Consider the following 18,968-nt stretch of genomic DNA (forward strand, 5'->3'; position numbering starts at 1 on the left):
CGTCTCCTCGCATGTGTGTGAATGCATAATTTTCTGTTGAAGCGAGGGCAGTTTGAGTGGGTATTAATACGTCTGATCAGAGGCTTTCAGTGTCACTGTCCATCCCGTCATGCTGATACCTCAGTCTGCCTCTGCATCTTTACATGTGTGAAGTCAGGAACTCTTCTCTTTTTGACAGCCTGTTACCAGCTTGTTTGTGTGTTTTGGCAAATAATGTTTTGTCTGTATTCTCTGTGTAGTGTTTACCTCTCAGAAAATAAATTTAAATTAGTTTAAGACACATTATAGCACTTGGTGATTCTGAGAGGTTTTGGCTGTGTATTTAAGCAACTTTTCTTGGATCAATTTTCATGTTTGGTAAAGGCCATTTTATAGTTATGTTGTGTAGGGTTAGGCTAAAGTTAATTCTAAAACTTAGAATAATGTATGGTTTGCAAAATGTATATTAACATTGTTTCAATCCGGTACATACATGTGCCCTTTGAACCCATTTAAGTAAAAATTTACACACACGTTGTTCTTTTTTGATAACATTTTCAGGACAAGTGGTTGTAAAATTGCATAATAGTAAACAACTATTACATATGGGGAGGCAGAGATTTTTTTTATTTTATATTATAGGGTCCTAGGAATGTTTGAACTATTTCAAAGCGTATAACAAAGGTTAGAAAATCTAGTACATTATTCTGTCCCTGATAGCAGCAGCCTAACCTCAGCTGCTCCAGACGAAACTAACTGATCTCGACTCGGTTGCTAAACACATCAAAGGATGTAAGCGAATGCCACTTGGACCTTGTCGTGGGGCGTCTGCTGAGCTAATAAGAAATCTGATGTACACACGTAATGTCATGGTCTCTTTAGAACTGTGGGAAAGTGCAAGCTCTCGTCCGTCTAATGCGTCTCGTCCTTTTGTTACCATCTTGACACTTTTAAGTGCTTGCGGTGTAGCGAGGGTTGTCGGGTCAGAGATGTAGGGCGCAGGGGTGGAGGATAAGGAAGGAGTGAGGATGAGGGCTTTTGGACATAGATCAAAGCAACAAAGATCTGTCATCATTACCAACACTTATGGGAACACATAAGTGGTTCCCAGCCACTTTGGCCTGTGACTCCCTTTAAACAAAGCTGTCTCTACATGTGGTTCCTCATCACAGATTTTACACGTTGATGAGTTTTCAGCAGTTCCATTAAAAAACTGATTTCTAAAGTTTTGTGTTATGTAAATGATTATCTGAAGTCAGACGAGGTAAAACTAAATATTTCATAAAAAAGTTAAGATTATAGAAAAGTTAAACATTTTTTACAACATTTTTCATCTTATTACTTGATTTGCTTGATTAATTTATCATCAGAAAATATATTGGCTCCTTAAATTGTCATTAAAAGGCATTCGCCATGTAAAAAATACCAATTGGTCAGACCAAAATAAAATTTAAAAAGGAAATAATTAATTTTTTTGACTGTGGTGTCATTGGTATTTGTTGTTTTTAAGAAAATAAATGTATAATGCAGAAATTCACTGATAAATGCCCAGCAAAATATTGTAGGACAGACAAAAACCTAAAAATGTTCAGTTTAAAATATCATGAGACAAAAAGAAGCAATGACTCTGGATTAGCTGAAGCCAATGACTAGAAAAAAATTGATTATTATGCAGTGAATTGTTCCAGCGCTAACACTTTACATTCCACATTAGGTCTTGTTTCATGAGGACCACATTTGAAAGAGTCATAAATGTTTGTTGTGTTTTCAAATCAAATCAAAATAATAGGCTGAAAATGGTTTTGAGGGTCAAGGCTCGATGGTCAGCTGCAGCGGCTGCACCCGCACATATCTCAAACCTGTGGTTGGTAATGCATTATGTTTGTCTTCTGTCCAGCTTCTTCTAGGGAAACCCTGGTGAGGCGGTATCCCTTCGCGATGCGAAGATGGCGACCCTGCTCCCTCCCCCAGGCACCGATGCGTTCCGCCCCTTCACCCAGAAATCACTGGCGGAGATCGAGAGGCTCAAGGAGGAAAGAAAAAAGGCCGCAGAAGTAGAGGGGCACGATGAGGAAGAGCCAGCAGGCCCCAACATTGACCTGGAGGCGGGCAAGAACCTGCCCATGATCTACGGAGACCCTCCACCAGAGCTGCTCAACACACCTTTGGAGGACCTGGACCCCTTCTACAAAGCACAGAAAGTCAGTTTAAGATCATCTGGGCTCACATGCACAGCCACTGTGCACACTTAGTATTTAACGAGCTTGACTCTGTCCTCACATGACCTTAAAATATGACTGGATGTATTACTTGACGTAAATTTCTGTTATTACAACTGCATACAGTATCCATTACGCAATGTATACCATTTCATCTTTGGTATGCATACGTTACAGTTAAATGTTAAAGTATTATTTCAAGATTGTCATCACTAACTAGGCTATTTATTGAAATGTTATTTTTGGACCCCTTGCCATTTATACAGATGATCTTTGTGTGTTTCAGACATTCATTGTGATCAGCAAAGGAAACACAATCTACAGGTTCAATGCTGAACCAGCTTGCTACATTCTGAGCCCCTTTAGTTTGGTTAGAAGAGGAGCCATCAAAATTCTCATACATTCATATCCTTTGAACTGTAGCTGTTGATGGGTAAATGATGGGTAAAGAGCAGGGATGTCTGCTTATACATGCAGTTTAATGTCTGTTTCCTTAACCCTGAATTAAATTATTCAGCATGTTCATCATGATTACAATTCTGTCGAATTGTGTATTCATGACGATGAGCAACCCACCGGCGTGGAGTAAAACTGTTGAGTGAGTACTTGTTCATTTTCCTTTGGTTTTCTTGTGTTATATTTAATGCTCCTTTTTATTAATCCAGGTTGCATAATTTTCTTTCTAGGTACGTTTTTACTGGTATTTATACCTTTGAGGCAACAGTCAAAGTGTTGTCCAGAGGTTTCTGTATTGGATCTTTTACATTCCTTCGAGATCCATGGAATTGGCTGGATTTCATGGTGATCAGCATGGCGTAAGTGTCTTAGTGCACTTTTATAACTGTGAAGTCACATTTGAGAAAAGAAAAAATGACATTGAATCAACATTTTTGGTGCATAAATTGCACATAACAAACAAATTATGTTCCTGTGAAAACTGATATTGTTTAGTTTTGGTTAAGTTTTTGTGCATTTTATATGACCAGTTCTCACACTATAGTCAATTCAAACAGGAATATGAACAGATAACATGTTAAGTCTCATATAGCTGCTGGCTATGATTGATGGTTTCATTTCTTTCCACAGATACGTCACTGAGTTTGTTGACCTTGGCAATGTGTCGGCCCTCAGGACGTTTCGTGTGCTTCGAGCCCTAAAAACAATTACTGTGATTCCAGGTATTTTTAATATTCTTGTAGTATTCATCATTTGTTGTTGCACAGCCATGTGACAGCGATATGTCAGTTACATACATCTTTCTTGTATTTTGTCAGGTTTGAAAACCATCGTGGCCGCTTTGATCCAGTCAGTGAAGAAGATGGTGGACGTTATGGTTCTGACCGTCTTTGCTCTCGCGGTTTTCGCCCTCGTCGGCCTCCAGCTTTTCATGGGAAACCTGCGTCACAAGTGTGTGCGATGGCCCATCGAAACAAATGAAACTTCATTTGAATTTTTTAACACCACATCAGCATTCGGTGATGCTCTTTCCTTCAACAACACCATGGGCATCAATCATACAACATATACCAACAGTACCTTCAATTTTATGGAATATATTGAAAACACAGGTATGTTTACCATGTATTGTGTTATTTATTTAAGATTTTGTACACATGAGTAGATTTCACTGTTTATTCTCTTGTTTGGTTATAGAGAATCACTATTATTTGGAAGGCAGCAAAGATGCTCTACTCTGTGGAAACAGCTCTGATGCTGGGTATGTATTCTCCACCATGCTAATTTAGTCTGGGCGATCTGGTCTGGTCATCTCTTAGAGCTGTTTGTTTGGTCCACAACCATTTCAAAAGCATCAATGTAAATACAGTAGTATGGTGTTGAGTGTGATTTGGAGTCTGGAGGAGCGATCGCAGCACACTGACTCTTCTTCCCTGTTGATAGAAAGTGCCCCGAAGGATACACATGCATGAAGGCTGGGAGGAACCCCAACTTTGGCTACACCAGCTTTGACTCTTTTGGCTGGGCCTTCTTGGCCCTCTTCAGACTCATGACCCAGGACTACTGGGAGAACCTTTTCCAGCTGGTTGGCACTTCTTTCATTTGTTGGAACTTTTTTTATTTCAAAGTTAACGTGATGAAAAGAAACTTGTCCTTAGTTCTCGTAGCTTCTTTTTTGCTTCAAACACAGATCCTGCGGGCGGCTGGTAAGACATACATGCTGTTCTTCGTGGTGATCATCTTTCTGGGCTCCTTCTACCTCATCAACCTCATACTGGCTGTGGTAGCCATGGCTTATGACGAGCAGAATCAGGCAACTCAGCGAGAGGCCATAGAGAAAGAGGAGGAGTTCCAGCGGCTACTAGAGCAGCTCAAGAATCAAGAGCAGGTAGCTATCACAAAAGGAATGCACTGATCCAAAAGATCACTGTCTATACTGACCTAATTCAGCAGATCAGGTATTGGCCATATCATGACGATCTACAGTAAATACAAATTCTACATTCATTCAATAACAACACCCTCCCTCCAGTGCAGTTTATAGTGTCACAATGAGAAGAAGAGAGCACCTGTCAAGGCCTTTTGGCCGTAAAGCAAAATTTAGCTTTTTTTTTTCTTCAGTGTTTTGTTCCTTTGTACAGAATTATGATAAATACCTGTAGTTTTATAAAGCATGAAAAAATTAAAGTGTAGTAAACTTTAAAGGAACTATAAAAAACTGTAAAAGAAAGAATAAAAAGTGTTGACTGTGAATGAATAAATTACACTATAGATAAATTGTATTGTTTGCAGTAAAACTCAACCTTTTACCCAGCAGGCTCAAATCCTCGGGAGCCGAGCCACTCTAACCAGTAGGAAGTCGCTCAGTCATCGCACATTGTCTGAGCAGGCAGATGATGAACGGAGTCTTGAACCTGATGAAGTTGTCAAGGATTGTAACGGGAGAGTCATTCCCCGTTTGCTCATCAGAGCGCCCACCATGGTTAAGGTTAGTCTGCTTAGTGAGGTTTTGTCAAGAGCTGACAACTGATGAATTTTTTAGGTGTGCTGAAAGTTTCTCAAAATATTTTTACAGCATGCTGAAGATTATGAACTCAGGGAGCAGTCACTTGGCTCTGTGCACAGTATGCTTCACATGGACGACCCAGGCCTGACACAGAGATCTGCTAGTGTTCTGACTGTGCTCACTGCAGCTGCTATGGAAGGTACAGTGCCAACGAAGATAGAAACCTCACATTGACAATGCACCAGCAACTGTCATACAGAATTCCTAGATATGGAATTTACTTATGAATATTTTCTAGCTTTTTTACACTAAAATAAGTAGATGACACAACACCATAATGCCTGTTTCTGGGTGCTGTTTATGCTATGCAGCAGGGTTGGAGTATCTTGAAGTGTCAAATCCCTTCAGGGAATGAAGAAATACATAAGACTTAGCTGCAGGTTCATAGAGGCGATGCTCTAATGTGAGCTCTGATTGCTTAGATTATCAAGCAGTTGTTAACATTATACACTCATTTTATCCAAGGCTAATACAGTAGCATTGTCTAGAGCTTGCCATAGTCGGGCTAATCACATTGTGTGCAGGAGAAATCCCTGTCAGCAGTCAGTGTCACACCCTCGCCAGTGTTAAGCTTGGGCTATTTCAGCTCAACTATGACCTGCCACAGTAAGAATTTTAATGTCACTCAGCGTCACATTGCATCAGCTGTATCCTTATTATCACTTAAAGATAACTCATATGCTTTGATAAAATCAATGCTACCTACTTACTACCTAATTATTTTTCCTCTGTGTCTGTCTTTGTCTAGAGTTGGAGGAGGCTCAGAGGCCGTGCCCACCTGGCTGGTACAAGTTTGCAGACATGTTTCTGAAGTGGGACTGCTGCACGCCCTGGGTGGTCTTTAAAAAGTGGGTGCATTTTGTGGTGATGGACCCTTTTGTTGACTTGGCCATCACCATCTGCATCGTGCTCAACACCCTCTTTATGGCCATGGAGCACTACCCCATGACTCCGGAGTTTGACAACATGCTCTCAGTGGGGAATCTGGTGAATATTAGATTTTAAACTTCATTGCAGAAATGTTCCAACATCTGAGACTTGATTTTATCGGTTACTCAAAAGGAAAATCTTCACCTCCTTAGGTTTTCACCGGGATCTTCACAGCGGAAATGTTCTTCAAGCTCATTGCCATGGATCCCTACTACTACTTTCAAGTAGGCTGGAATATTTTCGACAGCATCATTGTCACTCTCAGTCTAGTGGAGTTGGGGCTAGCGAATGTCCAGGGGCTCTCTGTCCTCAGGTCTTTCCGTCTGGTGAGAGACATTGATTGAATTTATTTGTATCCAGTTACAGTAACATTACCTCCGATGTTATTCACTGTCTTTGTCTGTGTTTGTCTTGCGTTGGAGACAGCTTCGTGTCTTCAAACTAGCCAAATCCTGGCCCACGCTCAACATGCTGATCAAGATCATTGGTAACTCGGTGGGAGCTTTAGGAAACCTGACTTTGGTGCTGGCCATCATTGTCTTCATCTTCGCCGTGGTGGGCATGCAGCTCTTTGGGAAGAACTACAAGGACTGTGTGTGCAAGATCTCAGAAGACTGCGAGCTGCCACGCTGGCACATGAATGACTTTTTCCACTCGTTCCTCATCGTGTTCCGCATCCTCTGTGGGGAGTGGATCGAGACCATGTGGGACTGCATGGAGGTGGCCGGAGCTGGGATGTGTTTAGTTGTCTTCATGATGGTCATGGTCATTGGAAATCTAGTGGTAAGTGCAACAATTGCTCATGCACTTCTGGGGGTGGTTGTGGCTCAGGAGGCAAACAGGTCGAATGGGTGGGCAATTCCTGGCTCCTCCGGTCTGCATGTCGAAGCGTTCTTCGGCAGGATACTGAACCCCCAGTTGTGACTCATAGTGTAAAGCACTTTTAGAGGTCTTTAAGTGGTTGCTTTGACTATAAAAGTAGTATCTAAATGCAGTCCATTTACTACTCATATACTGACAGATAGGTAACTCTGAGCAGATGTTGTTAAGGGAGAAAAAAATGCTGTTAAGAACTACACATTCAAGAGCAAACTACAGATTAAAAGTATACTACAAACACAGTATTGGAAATTGTGAAACATTGAAGCCTTCAACTGTAAAAGTGAGGCCAAAATTTGTACATTAACTTGTAATATAATATGTGTATATGTATCTGTGTCCATGTGAAACTCACAATGTTGGACACAAGTGTTTCCGCTTTGAATCTAGTCCTGTCAGATGCTCATGAAGTGTGTGACCTCACCAGTGATATATGTTGTGCACAAATTCTATCAAATTCTCCCTCTGTTCTTTCTCAGTTTCTCATGAAAGAAATTATCTATATCTACATGGTCATTCCTGAGCTCACAGACGCTGCCACTCAGGCACACACGTAAATATCCATACTGAACAACTGTCACTACTGTGAAGCTGTAAAGCTGACAAACCGTTTTGTAAAATCTTTCTAAATCTAACAGTTATCTAATTATAATGCCAGGAGATTTTGTGGTCTGCGTGTCTCAGCAATCTATTGTTAACCCCTCAGCTGAGGGATGCCAAGGACAGACAGACACAACTGGGGGAGAAAACTGTTGCCATCAGGGGGTATTACAGCATATGAGGTATGACAGTATGAGTGATACCAAACACACAAGACAGAGTACAGTATATGTGGCATGTTTTTGTTGTTTTTTGGCACCAACATTTATCAGAATCTGTGATCACAGAGCTAATTCAGCTGTACCAACCTTTTCACACAGTCTGTAGGTGAATTTGCATGAAGAGGCAGCAGAGTTTTGATGCTTAGTGAAGAATCCTGAGTGTCTGGAGCATGAAAATACTGCCCCTGACATTTTATCTTGGCCTCACAGAACAAGGGCATACAGATGATCACTGTCAGACATCATTTCAGCATCATATTCAATGACCAGAGCCAAAACCATTTCCTGTAAGGTTATTCATAGAAATGAAAAGGAAATGGCTCATCGTCAAGTGCTGACAAAAGTATTGCGCTGACCGCACTGTGCCAATATTATCATGGCTTTTATGTGTCTCACACTCCACCCCCCTCCCAAACCCCTCCACCCTTACTCCACTGTGCACTCATCTCACGCATAAATAAGCAACTATCTGCACTGACATAAAGGCAACACTTACACTTCATGGGAGGAGGGGGTTTCTATTTAAATCAAATGACTTGAGCCTCCAAACAGTGGTTTTGACCTTGAGTATGTGCTAAGATCCAGCTCAAGTAAGCATGCTGCCACTGAGGGAACAAACACAGACAGCTGAGCGAGCAGAGCTCAGGTGGCAGCGGGACTGGGTGTTAAGGAAAAGTCATTTGATAGGGGATTGAACTGTAATTGATGAAGAGGTAATCATATTGGGCCATCAGCACCACAGCATATGGAGCAGAGTAGATTTAACTTGCATGAGACGTGCTTCAGATTATTTACTGACTTTTAGCATCCTTGTTTTTGGCTTTTTGCAGCATTCTACTTAATCTTCCTTAAGAAGAGATATTTTTATTTAGATTATTTCTTGCAAATTTAAGTGCCAGGACCATCATTATAAAAAACATGAGTTCTTTCTCTTTCTCTTGCTACAAGTCTTGAAGGAATAGTGCAGCATTTTGGGAAATATTTGCTTTTTTGCTCAGTTTGTGGAGATGTCCATAAATATGAAGCTACAGCAACAACGCTTAAATAGCTCAGTATAAAGACTGAAAACAGGAGGAAACAGCTGGCCTTTTGTACAAAGGTAACACGATCTAAAGCTCACTAATTAACATGTTGTATCTGTTTTTGTTCTGACAACTTTACATTTTGTTTTTGTATAGATTAAACAAACAAGATACTACATGCCAATTAGAGGAGCTGGTAGGCAGATATTTTTTTAAACCTTTGGACAATTTTCTGTCTCTAGTCTTTATGGTTAGCTAATTTAACCTAAACTATGGTAACTGGCTACTGGCTGCTTCAGATTGAACTGAAATTCATGGTCGTTTTATTGGCTCTTCTCATCAAACAAGAAAAAGACCAGGTGACTATTTCTCAAAATGTCAAACTATCCCTTAAAGACCAAACTTTGTCATCAGGTTGACTAGAAATGCTCTAAAGAAAACTAAATTCAAAATAGGGAAATTACCTGAGAAATATTTCTGAGAATGTGGGAGCACATGTTATGCATCAGTAAGACTGAAAACACTATAACCTCCACTGTCTGGCTTGTGTTGTGTGCAGCTCATCCTCTCCCCTCACCCCTCTTCACTGATTCGCAGCTCCCACACTGGAATGACAGAGATCAGCCTGCCACCGGCCCTTGTAACCATGATCTCCCGCTAAACCTGGGAAATAGGAACCGAGAAACTGACTAACAGGTTTAAGAAACTAAAGATAGCTATGTCTGCAACAGGAGGCAGACGACATAATATTTACTGATGCGCCATCACACGACCAGTTTGATAGGTGATGTGTATTTGAGCTTGTCCAGACGTCTGTGTTTAGTTCAGCAATGTCGGCACACGCAGCGATCAGTCACTATAAATTTGCAGATTTGCATGGGATTTAATTCTCATCCACTGATAAGATATGAACTGAAAAAGTTAATGTATCTGCATATTATATGCAAGGTACAAGATTAGATTGTTATAATTGTGCATTGTTCACTCCCCTCATCACTCCTTCACGTCTTGTTCCTCAGGTGTTGAACCTCTTCCTGGCCTTGCTGCTCAGCTCCTTCAGTGGAGACAACCTCTCAGCAGGAGATGATGATGGTGAGATGAACAACCTCCAGATTGCCATCGGCAGGATCACACGGGGCATCGACTGGTTCAAGGCGTTCATCGTTCGGATGGTCCTGCAGATTCTTCGCAGAAAACCCAAGGAGCCTGAGGACGGTCCAGTGAACGACGTGGATCCCAAAATGGAGGAAATTGAAATGAACCACTTGGACACTGGTCCAAATTTCAAAATGGCAGACGGGATAGCCAATTGTTTGGTTGAAGGCCGACCCTCTGGATTTATTGTGGACGGGGAGCTCAGTCTCAATGTGCCAATTGCCCAGGGAGAGTCAGACTTTGAAAACCTGGGCGAGGATGATGAAGATGATGAAGATGATGCTGACAATGCCTAATGACTCTCAGATTTTAGATGAAAAAAATAACGAACAGAACACAGTAAGAATCTATCGATCTGTTGATCTATCGATCTGTCTACTGTATTTCAAACATGTCATCACATCACTTTTACATCAATATCAGTCTCAAATTGGGTTTTCTGACCTCTCTAACTGGCTCCATGACTTTGATACTTTGTCGACCATCTCATCACGTTAGCACGCTGAAATTTGCACGCAGATGCTCAACCAATTAGGATAAAATTACAGAGTAGTAATACACAGAGTATTTCACCTTCTTGACACTGGCACAAGCAGAATGGTATCCAACATCAGACAAACTAAAAGTTAGATTGACCATGACCATCATACATAAATTAAGCCCATAATTACCCATGCTTCTCTTCACACCTTTGCAGAGTATGGGACAGGGGATGATCCAATGCAATGTAATAAGCTAGTTTTATCATTATTATTATGTTGTGAATGTGATAGACTTGTACAGAGCCAAGTCTGAAGTGAGAGGTTTTCAGACTATTAATTATCTTTTAGTTTGTTTAGTTTGCAATCAAAGTACTGTGGGTGTGCAGCTGCAACACCCTACACAGGTATTAATACTTAATGTGCATGATTAGTCAGACTGTGCTGAGTGACATTTCCCTTATTCACTGTTTAGTTTTGTTGCAGCTATTAGGACAGGAAAACTTAGACCTCTCCTTTATCATTCTTCTTAGTGCATGTAGTTTGATAACCTCACATAATTTCGGGCAAAGGGTTGCCCAGCTTTAACCTGAAAAAATGAAATAATAAGTGAAAATACCTGTGTGGATGAGGGGGACCTTTAAGCTTTCACTGCTTAAAGGTCCTGCACACCTACACAGGTGATCTCACATGAAGTCACCAAAGTCCATGTATTAATACAAATGGTACTATAATGGTGTAAATTGTCCTACCCTAATAGGTAAAGGAAGGCTAGCAGTTTAGTGAGGGACATGTCAATCAAGTAGTTTGAACATGCACACACAAGAGCACTTCACAGAGAAATATTTTTGGGGAATTAAACATGTGTGCAGGATATGCCTACTACAGTTCATTCTCTATTGCTCTGTTTCAGAAAAACTCAGGAGATGAATGTAGTATGCCAAGAGATATCAAAGTGAGTAACTCTTCAGACTTACGTATAATTATTTTGGCTCATATCATGACATTAGTTACCATTCTGCTCAAAATAAATGAGGGGAAAAAATTAGTTGTGTGCATATTTTACATGGTGACTTTGTAACTCATCTGCTCTTGCAATTCTTGACCAGCTGATTGGTGCGTTGAGTGATGGCAATTCTTCAGTGTGCAGCACAGTGGACTATCAACCACCAGAGCCTGAACCAGAAGAAGTTGAAGAGGAAGAGCCAGACCCAGTGGACCCAGAGGCTTGCTTCACTGACAGTATGGACTACCTGTAAAACAGAATCAAACTGTTCATGCCATTGTAATCTGTCATCTTCTGGAGTAATCCCAAACCTTTCCTCTCTCCTCAGACTGTGTGAGGCGCTGGCCGTGTCTGACTGTGGACATCACACAAGGTGACGGCAAGAAATGGTGGAACCTCCGCAGGACTTGCTTCACCATTGTGGAGCATGATTGGTTTGAAACCTTCATAATCTTTATGATCCTGCTCAGCAGTGGAGCTCTGGTGAGTGCTGTCATCAGTGCAACAAATTTAGAAATGTTGATTGTTTATGATGGCGTTAAGATACTTTAGGTATACTGTTAGGACGTGTATCTAGGTGTCGAATGTCGTCTTTTGGCAGGCCTTTGAGGACATATACATAGAAAGACGCCGAACCATCAAAATTATTCTGGAATATGCTGACAAAGTTTTCACCTACATCTTTGTCATCGAGATGCTCCTTAAATGGGTGGCATATGGCTTCAAGACCTACTTCACCAACGCCTGGTGCTGGTTAGACTTTTTCATCGTGGATGTAAGTTTTGACGTCTTGTTTCAGTGCTGAAACCTTCAACAGAACATACATACAAACCTGTTTTATATCAGATAAAGTCTTTGGTAACACTTGAATAGGAAATGTTTTGATTCTGCCCCAGATTTCCCTGATTAGTTTAGTTGCCAACTGGTTGGGCTACTCTGACCTTGGACCAATCAAATCCCTCAGAACCCTCAGGGCACTTAGGCCTCTCCGAGCATTGTCAAGATTTGAAGGGATGAGGGTAAGTTTCTAACCACTGATGCCTAACATTTGAGTGATGTGCATGGCTAACGTTGATTATTGTGCTAATATGACCAGCTTCTCCCTGTTATGTTTGTTGTATGCATGCTTACATCGTGGCTGCTTTAACAGAGCTGACTAAGGTAAGAGTAATGACTGAACAATGCATTGACTCATACCATGTCTGTTGCTCAATCCTAATTATTCTATATGTATCTAACAAAGTCCTCTGTGTTGGGCAGGTGGTGGTGAATGCTCTTGTCGGAGCGATTCCCTCCATCTTCAACGTGCTTCTGGTGTGTTTGATCTTCTGGCTCATCTTCAGCATCATGGGAGTCAACCTGTTTGCCGGCAAGTTCTACCGCTGCATCAACACCACTACGGAGGAGCTTTTCCCCCTCACCGTGGTCAACAACAGGAGTGACTGCATGGCCATCAAAGAAGCCACACAGGAGGCGCGCTGGGTTAATGTCAAAGTCAACTATGATAATGTTGGAAAAGGCTACCTGTCCCTGCTTCAAGTGGTGAGTGGTGCTGTTGGGTAAAGAAGCAAAAGTGGTTTTATGCAATTAAACACTTTCTGAGACAATGTTCTCTGTATTAACAGGCAACTTTTAAAGGTTGGATGGACATCATGTATGCTGCTGTTGACTCAAGAGAGGTAATTAGTTACAGTCAGTTCCAGTACTGAAACATTACATATACAGTAGCCTTCATTTTAGCTCTCACCACACAACCTTATTCTGTTATTCTTTGTTCATGTAAACTTTGTTTTTGCAGTGTTACAATATGACTTAATATTTAAAACTCAGAGTTGACTTTGCACTACTTTTCAAATATCAGCCCCTCTCTCTCAAATGGTACTGCTCCAAATTTAGATTTATTGTATAATGTCTTTTCACAACAACCAATAATAACCAATATTCAAAAACTTACATTTCATTTTTTTTTTTTCTTCTTTCACTTTTCTTGCTTGCATGCTAAGTACGTTTTTTCTTGGATATACAAAAATAATATCAGTAACCAAATATAAGTCCCCTCATACTGTATATTTCCCTCTCCCTTTCTACACCATCATACACTTTAACTTAGTTGAATATATATGCAATTTATACAGTATGTGACAGATGGTGATGGTAAAGCAAGTCCCTGTCTCTGGATCAACAAGTGCCCCTCCTGGCTGGTATCAAATTCCAGTTTAACATTTTATCCCATGTCTTCCCCACTCACAATCTCACAATCATCTTTCCTACTTGATATACTTAACTGCTTAGTCAGAGAGAAAAAACTTTTCTATTGATTTAAATGTTTTATTCCTTTTAGATAGAGGAGCAACCGTCCTATGAGATCAACCTCTACATGTACATGTACTTTGTCATCTTCATCATCTTTGGCTCTTTCTTTACACTCAACCTCTTCATTGGCGTCATTATTGACAATTTCAACCAACAAAAGAAAAAGATAAGTACCACACTAAGAAGTAGCACCTATATAAAATGTCACTTAATTTAAATACCTATAATAATCTTAGTATTGTGTTTGTGTGTTGTGTCTGCACTTTGGAGATAAAGACATATTCATGACTGAGGAACAAAAAAAATACTACGATGCCATGAAGAAACTTGGTTCCAAGAAGCCACAGAAGCCAATTCCACGTCCAACAGTATGTTGCTCATTTACAACTCAGTAATTATTTATTATTATCTACATTGTTTGATGTTGAAAAGTATGAACCAAAGTAATTACACATCAGCTTGGCATGCGTGGCAGGGCGATGTCATCAGTGACCCCTTTGCTGACCTTTTCTACACACTGCTGGTGTGAACAGGCCAAATGACCCTATTGGATTTGTATTTCCCAACCTCTCCCCTCTCTCCCTTTGACCTGCAGAACCTAATCCAGGGCATGGTGTTTGACTTCATCAGTCAGCAGTTCTTTGACATCTTCATCATGGTGCTCATCTGCCTCAATATGGTGACCATGATGGTGGAGACAGATGATCAGAGCGCGGAGAAGGAGGATTTTCTCTTTAAAGTAAACGTGGCTTTCATTGTTGTCTTCACCGGAGAGTGTGTGTTGAAGCTCTTTGCCCTGCGACAATACTTCTTCACCAATGGATGGAACATTTTTGATTTTGTTGTGGTCATCTTATCAATAGCTGGTGGGTAAATACATTACAAGCAATTACATTGCTCAGATGCTGCAAGATATTGATATTAAAACAGACAATAGATTTTCATACATTGTCTCTGATTGTAGTTTATCTCATTTTCTTTCAGGTACAATGCTCTCAGACCTGATTGAGAAGTACTTTGTGTCACCAACTCTGTTCAGAGTGATCAGACTGGCCAGAATAGGCAGGATTCTGCGTCTTATTAAAGGAGCAAAGGGCATTCGGACACTTCTCTTCGCTCTAATGATGTCACTTCCTGCGCTATTCAATATTGGTCTCCTGCTCTTCCTCATCATGTTCATCTTCTCCATATTTGCCATGTCAAACTTTGCCTATGTCAAAAAGGAGGCTGGAATCGATGACATGTTTAACTTTGAGACTTTTGGTGGTAGCATTATCTGCTTGTTCGAGATCACAACGTCAGCAGGCTGGGACGGACTTTTACTTCCAATGCTGAACAGGGACCCTCCAGACTGTGATCCAGACTTTGAGAACCCAGGCACAGATGTAAAGGGTAACTGTGGCAGCCCTGGTATGGGCATGATGTTCTTCTGCAGCTACATCATCATCTCATTCTTAGTGGTGGTCAACATGTACATCGCCATCATCTTAGAGAATTTCAATGTGGCGCAGGAGGAGAGTAGCGATGCGCTCTGTGAAGAAGACTTTGAGATGTTTAATGAAACGTGGGAGAAGTTCGACTTAGACGGAACTCAGTTCATTGAGTATAGCCAGCTCTCAGATTTTTGTGATACCTTGCAGGAACCGTTGAGGGTTGCCAAGCCCAATCGGCTTCGCCTAATTGAAATGGATCTGCCCCTGGTCATCGGGGACAGGATCCACTGCCTGGATGTCTTGTTGGCTGTCACGCAGATGGTTTTGGGAGACACAGTGGAGATGGCAGCAATGCGGGAGAGCATCGAGGCTAAGTTCATCCTGAACAACCCCACCTCAGACTCCTTTGCGCCAATTACCACGACCGTACGCCACAAAGAAGAGCAGAGGGCTGCTGTGGTCATTCAGAGGGCTTATCGCAAGCACCTACTGAAACGCTGCGTACGCCACGCCGCTTTTATGCACCGCTCTAAGAGGGTGGATAGAAAGGACAGTGAGGACCCACCTGAAATAGAGGGGCTGCTCGCACGAAGGATGGGAGTGCTCTACGGGAGCAATGTGGACCTGGCAGAGGAGATGGAGCGGGCTGCTTTAGAGACTCTAGCAAGCCAAGAGCTTCCTAATCCTGAGACATTGTCACATTACCCAGGGGCCCAGTGTGGTCCAGAACCCCCTGAGCCAAACATCATGGTTGTACCCGTAGAAATTACTAATGAGGTTTTACTACATTCTGCCCCCAACCAACACCTCTTGACCCTACAGGCTAACCTGAGAGAGTCAATTGTATAACAAACAGCACAAAATAACGATGTCCTCCCCCTCTTGTTTTTTTTTACCAGTCAAGGGAGTACTGTTAGTTAAGTCTCACTAATGATGCAGAATTTTCCACATTAGATGTAGAGGAGGTTACACAGTGCTAATGAATGTTTTTTGATAATAAAATTTAACAGACAGTCCCTGTTTTTTCATGCAACATTTAAGTGTCTTTTTGGGTTTAAAGTGGAACTGGAGCACATGGCTTTCTTAGATAATAACCATATTGACATCAGCAAATAAAAACACTGTTAGTGCTGAATGGGAAGAACAGGTAAATAACTTAAAATAAAAAAATAAAAATCAGTATCACAATACATGACAAATAACTGACAAAAATGAATATGCTCAAATAATCAGTTACCAGTCGTCTTTTCCCATTTCACCCTTCTTTTCTGTAATGTTTTTTTTTTGTTGTTGTTTAATTGTAGAGTGAATTGTACTTAAACTGACATCTCCAAATTTAGGACACAGATATGATTACACTCACTGTCAGCCAATAAAAAACATCCTAGTATTTGTTGTTGTAGAGTGAAACATCACTGTGGACCAGAGTCTGTGATGTGACAGATATCTAGATATCTATCTTCATTTAGCTCAGTAATAACTTTGCTTTTGGTGTGGTTGTTACCAGAAAACCAAACCATGTGACCCAGTTTCCAACCAAAGAGCAACTTGAACATTATGTGACAAAACCTGAATTATCCTTTAGTAGGATTTTATGTTTTACATTTTATTTATGTTCATTTTGCTTCCTCTGATATGATGTGAATGCAACATTATAATTAACACTACCTAATTGTAAGAGCCACACTGACATTGTGCCATTAGCGCAGCTCTGAATCACCTCATTTATTTTCATTGATGAAAAATTAAACAGAACAACTTCCTTTTCCTGCTCACTTTAAGTCACTTTTATGTGGAATCTCATCATGTGTGGGCTCTACATGCTAATTCTTTCAATTAGACACTAAATGGTTTTCTATGGTGGAATTAGTTTTGTATATATGTAAATTATTAGCCAAAAAAACGAGAGCATATCTAGATCAGATTTGTCCCAGTCTACCAGTGAAATCCTGATCTGTGTTAGTCATTATTAGTTAACAATAACATGGGCCAGCTAATGCAGTTAACATCTGTCTCTGCCCAGTTTATATTGCACTATTTATATCCCTTCCAGGTCAAGTTAGAGCAGTTGACTGTGTAAGACTGAGAGACCTTCCTGTTTTCTAAGATGATTTCATCACTGATATATGCATGTCTTATAAATGTTTTGTCTACTTTTCCAATGTTTTTCCCCCTCAGTTATCAGACAATCTCAGAACTCAAAGAAATTAGTCACTTGTTTCCTTTTGGTGGTTTTCCATATCAAGTATTCAGGTTTAAACAGCGGCTGTGACTCCAAACTTAACATGTGATGTTTACATTAACATGGTTGCATAACAGAATTACGTAAAGCTCCCTGTTCATTTCAGCTGTTTTCTATATGTCTCGATTAAATAGCAATAATTCTATCAATAATATAAGTACTATGGTACTTGCTGTACATTTTAAATGAAGTTTTTGCCTCAGGTTGGATCAAGTGCAGAGTTGGTCTTCTGACATGATCTTAAATGAATCTGAATTTCTGAAACGCAGCACACACAGCTGAGTGTTGGTTTAGTTAAATACATCACTCTGAAGTTAAATAAAAATACTCCAGTTGTTGATGTGTAGATAACCACACCTATTTACATATTAACATATCAAGTCTGTCCTCACATAGAAAGGTCGCTTCACTTGCTGTTGTGTAAGTCTTAACTGAATTTAAAATGTCTTACTCTGAATATATACATGAATAACATAAGCACTTTTACAGTTTTCTGTTTGTTTTGTTTTTTTTTTACAGTAGACGATAGAAGATTGTCTCTTCTCTTGTTCATATGTAATGTGAGCACTGTTTCAACATCAACCCTGGAGGAAAAACAAAAATCACCAATGTTTCCTCTATGAGGGGTCTCTTTGTCTTATCCTGCTGCCGCAGCTTGGCAGTTATTCCTGTCAGAAGTCTGTAATGTGACCTGCAGCAATCCTATTTCAGATTGACATACTGCTGCACCACTTAGCTGTAGCCTCCCATGCTGGTATAATCATATTCACAAGACAGTACCCTCCTTTTGTTTACATTTCTAATGGAGGGAAAGCCATACAAGGAGCTTTACTAGTACACCCACAGTCAGTGTTGCTTGTATATACATTTTTTTCTCTTTTCCTTCTGTATTGTATATTTATATCATTTTGTTATTGTAAAAATTGTAACTATATTGTTAGAATAAAGTACTTCTTGTAGGGACAAATTAGACTGTGAACTTATATTGTCAGTCGTTGTTTTATGTTTCCTGTGACACTACACTAGTACGCTGAGGCCCTCTGGTGGTTGTACAATGAACAGGCTACACTTCTGATAAACTCTCCATTTATCACGTTTTATTTTTACACTTGAGAGTAGACTTGTGAAATTGGAAGGCTATCGAGGGTGTAGAAACTGTGTAAAATGTGTAAAATGTCAAATCATTTTGAAGGAAGAAGCTGGCAATATTCCGTATTTTTCTTGTTGACAAATCTGACTAGAATCAGTAATGTGTTTGTGTCTAATGTGTCTGCTTCTCAATACTTAGACTTCCCAACCCTAACTGTGGTCCTCAGGCCATTCCTATGTAAATCTAAATAAATAGAGATGTAAACCTTTAAAGCGGCTATAACCAATATTCTACAATGACTGTGTCAAATGATGGTGTTCAAAACAAAATTATTAACCTACAGAGTTATCAACAAAATCATTTTAAAGATGTGTATTA

General features: G+C 40.3%; 1 protein-coding gene across 1 annotated transcript in view; it reads left to right on the forward strand.

Moving 5' to 3' along the window:
- Window positions 1–18,470, forward strand: part of LOC108894819 (sodium channel protein type 4 subunit alpha A-like) — a 24,095-nt gene extending 5,625 nt beyond the window's left edge. Inside the window, 27 exon segments of the mRNA XM_051066581.1 lie at window positions 1,877–2,180; window positions 2,485–2,603; window positions 2,707–2,796; window positions 2,885–3,013; window positions 3,285–3,376; window positions 3,473–3,766; window positions 3,852–3,915; window positions 4,098–4,239; window positions 4,345–4,542; window positions 4,969–5,142; window positions 5,230–5,359; window positions 5,969–6,207; window positions 6,303–6,476; window positions 6,577–6,933; window positions 9,892–10,314; window positions 10,316–10,366; window positions 11,420–11,461; window positions 11,616–11,748; window positions 11,841–11,995; window positions 12,114–12,287; window positions 12,409–12,531; window positions 12,773–13,054; window positions 13,138–13,191; window positions 13,854–13,991; window positions 14,089–14,193; window positions 14,421–14,691; window positions 14,810–18,470. Coding sequence (XP_050922538.1) covers window positions 1,926–2,180; window positions 2,485–2,603; window positions 2,707–2,796; window positions 2,885–3,013; window positions 3,285–3,376; window positions 3,473–3,766; window positions 3,852–3,915; window positions 4,098–4,239; window positions 4,345–4,542; window positions 4,969–5,142; window positions 5,230–5,359; window positions 5,969–6,207; window positions 6,303–6,476; window positions 6,577–6,933; window positions 9,892–10,314; window positions 10,316–10,366; window positions 11,420–11,461; window positions 11,616–11,748; window positions 11,841–11,995; window positions 12,114–12,287; window positions 12,409–12,531; window positions 12,773–13,054; window positions 13,138–13,191; window positions 13,854–13,991; window positions 14,089–14,193; window positions 14,421–14,691; window positions 14,810–16,107 — 5,706 coding nt within the window. The 5' untranslated portion in view covers window positions 1,877–1,925 and the 3' untranslated portion in view covers window positions 16,108–18,470.
- Window positions 18,471–18,968: the final 498 nt, after the last annotated feature.

The sequence above is a fragment of the Lates calcarifer genome, linkage group LG23 (assembly GCF_001640805.2).
Source record: "Lates calcarifer isolate ASB-BC8 linkage group LG23, TLL_Latcal_v3, whole genome shotgun sequence".
NCBI classification, from domain to species: Eukaryota; Metazoa; Chordata; class Actinopteri; family Centropomidae; genus Lates; species Lates calcarifer.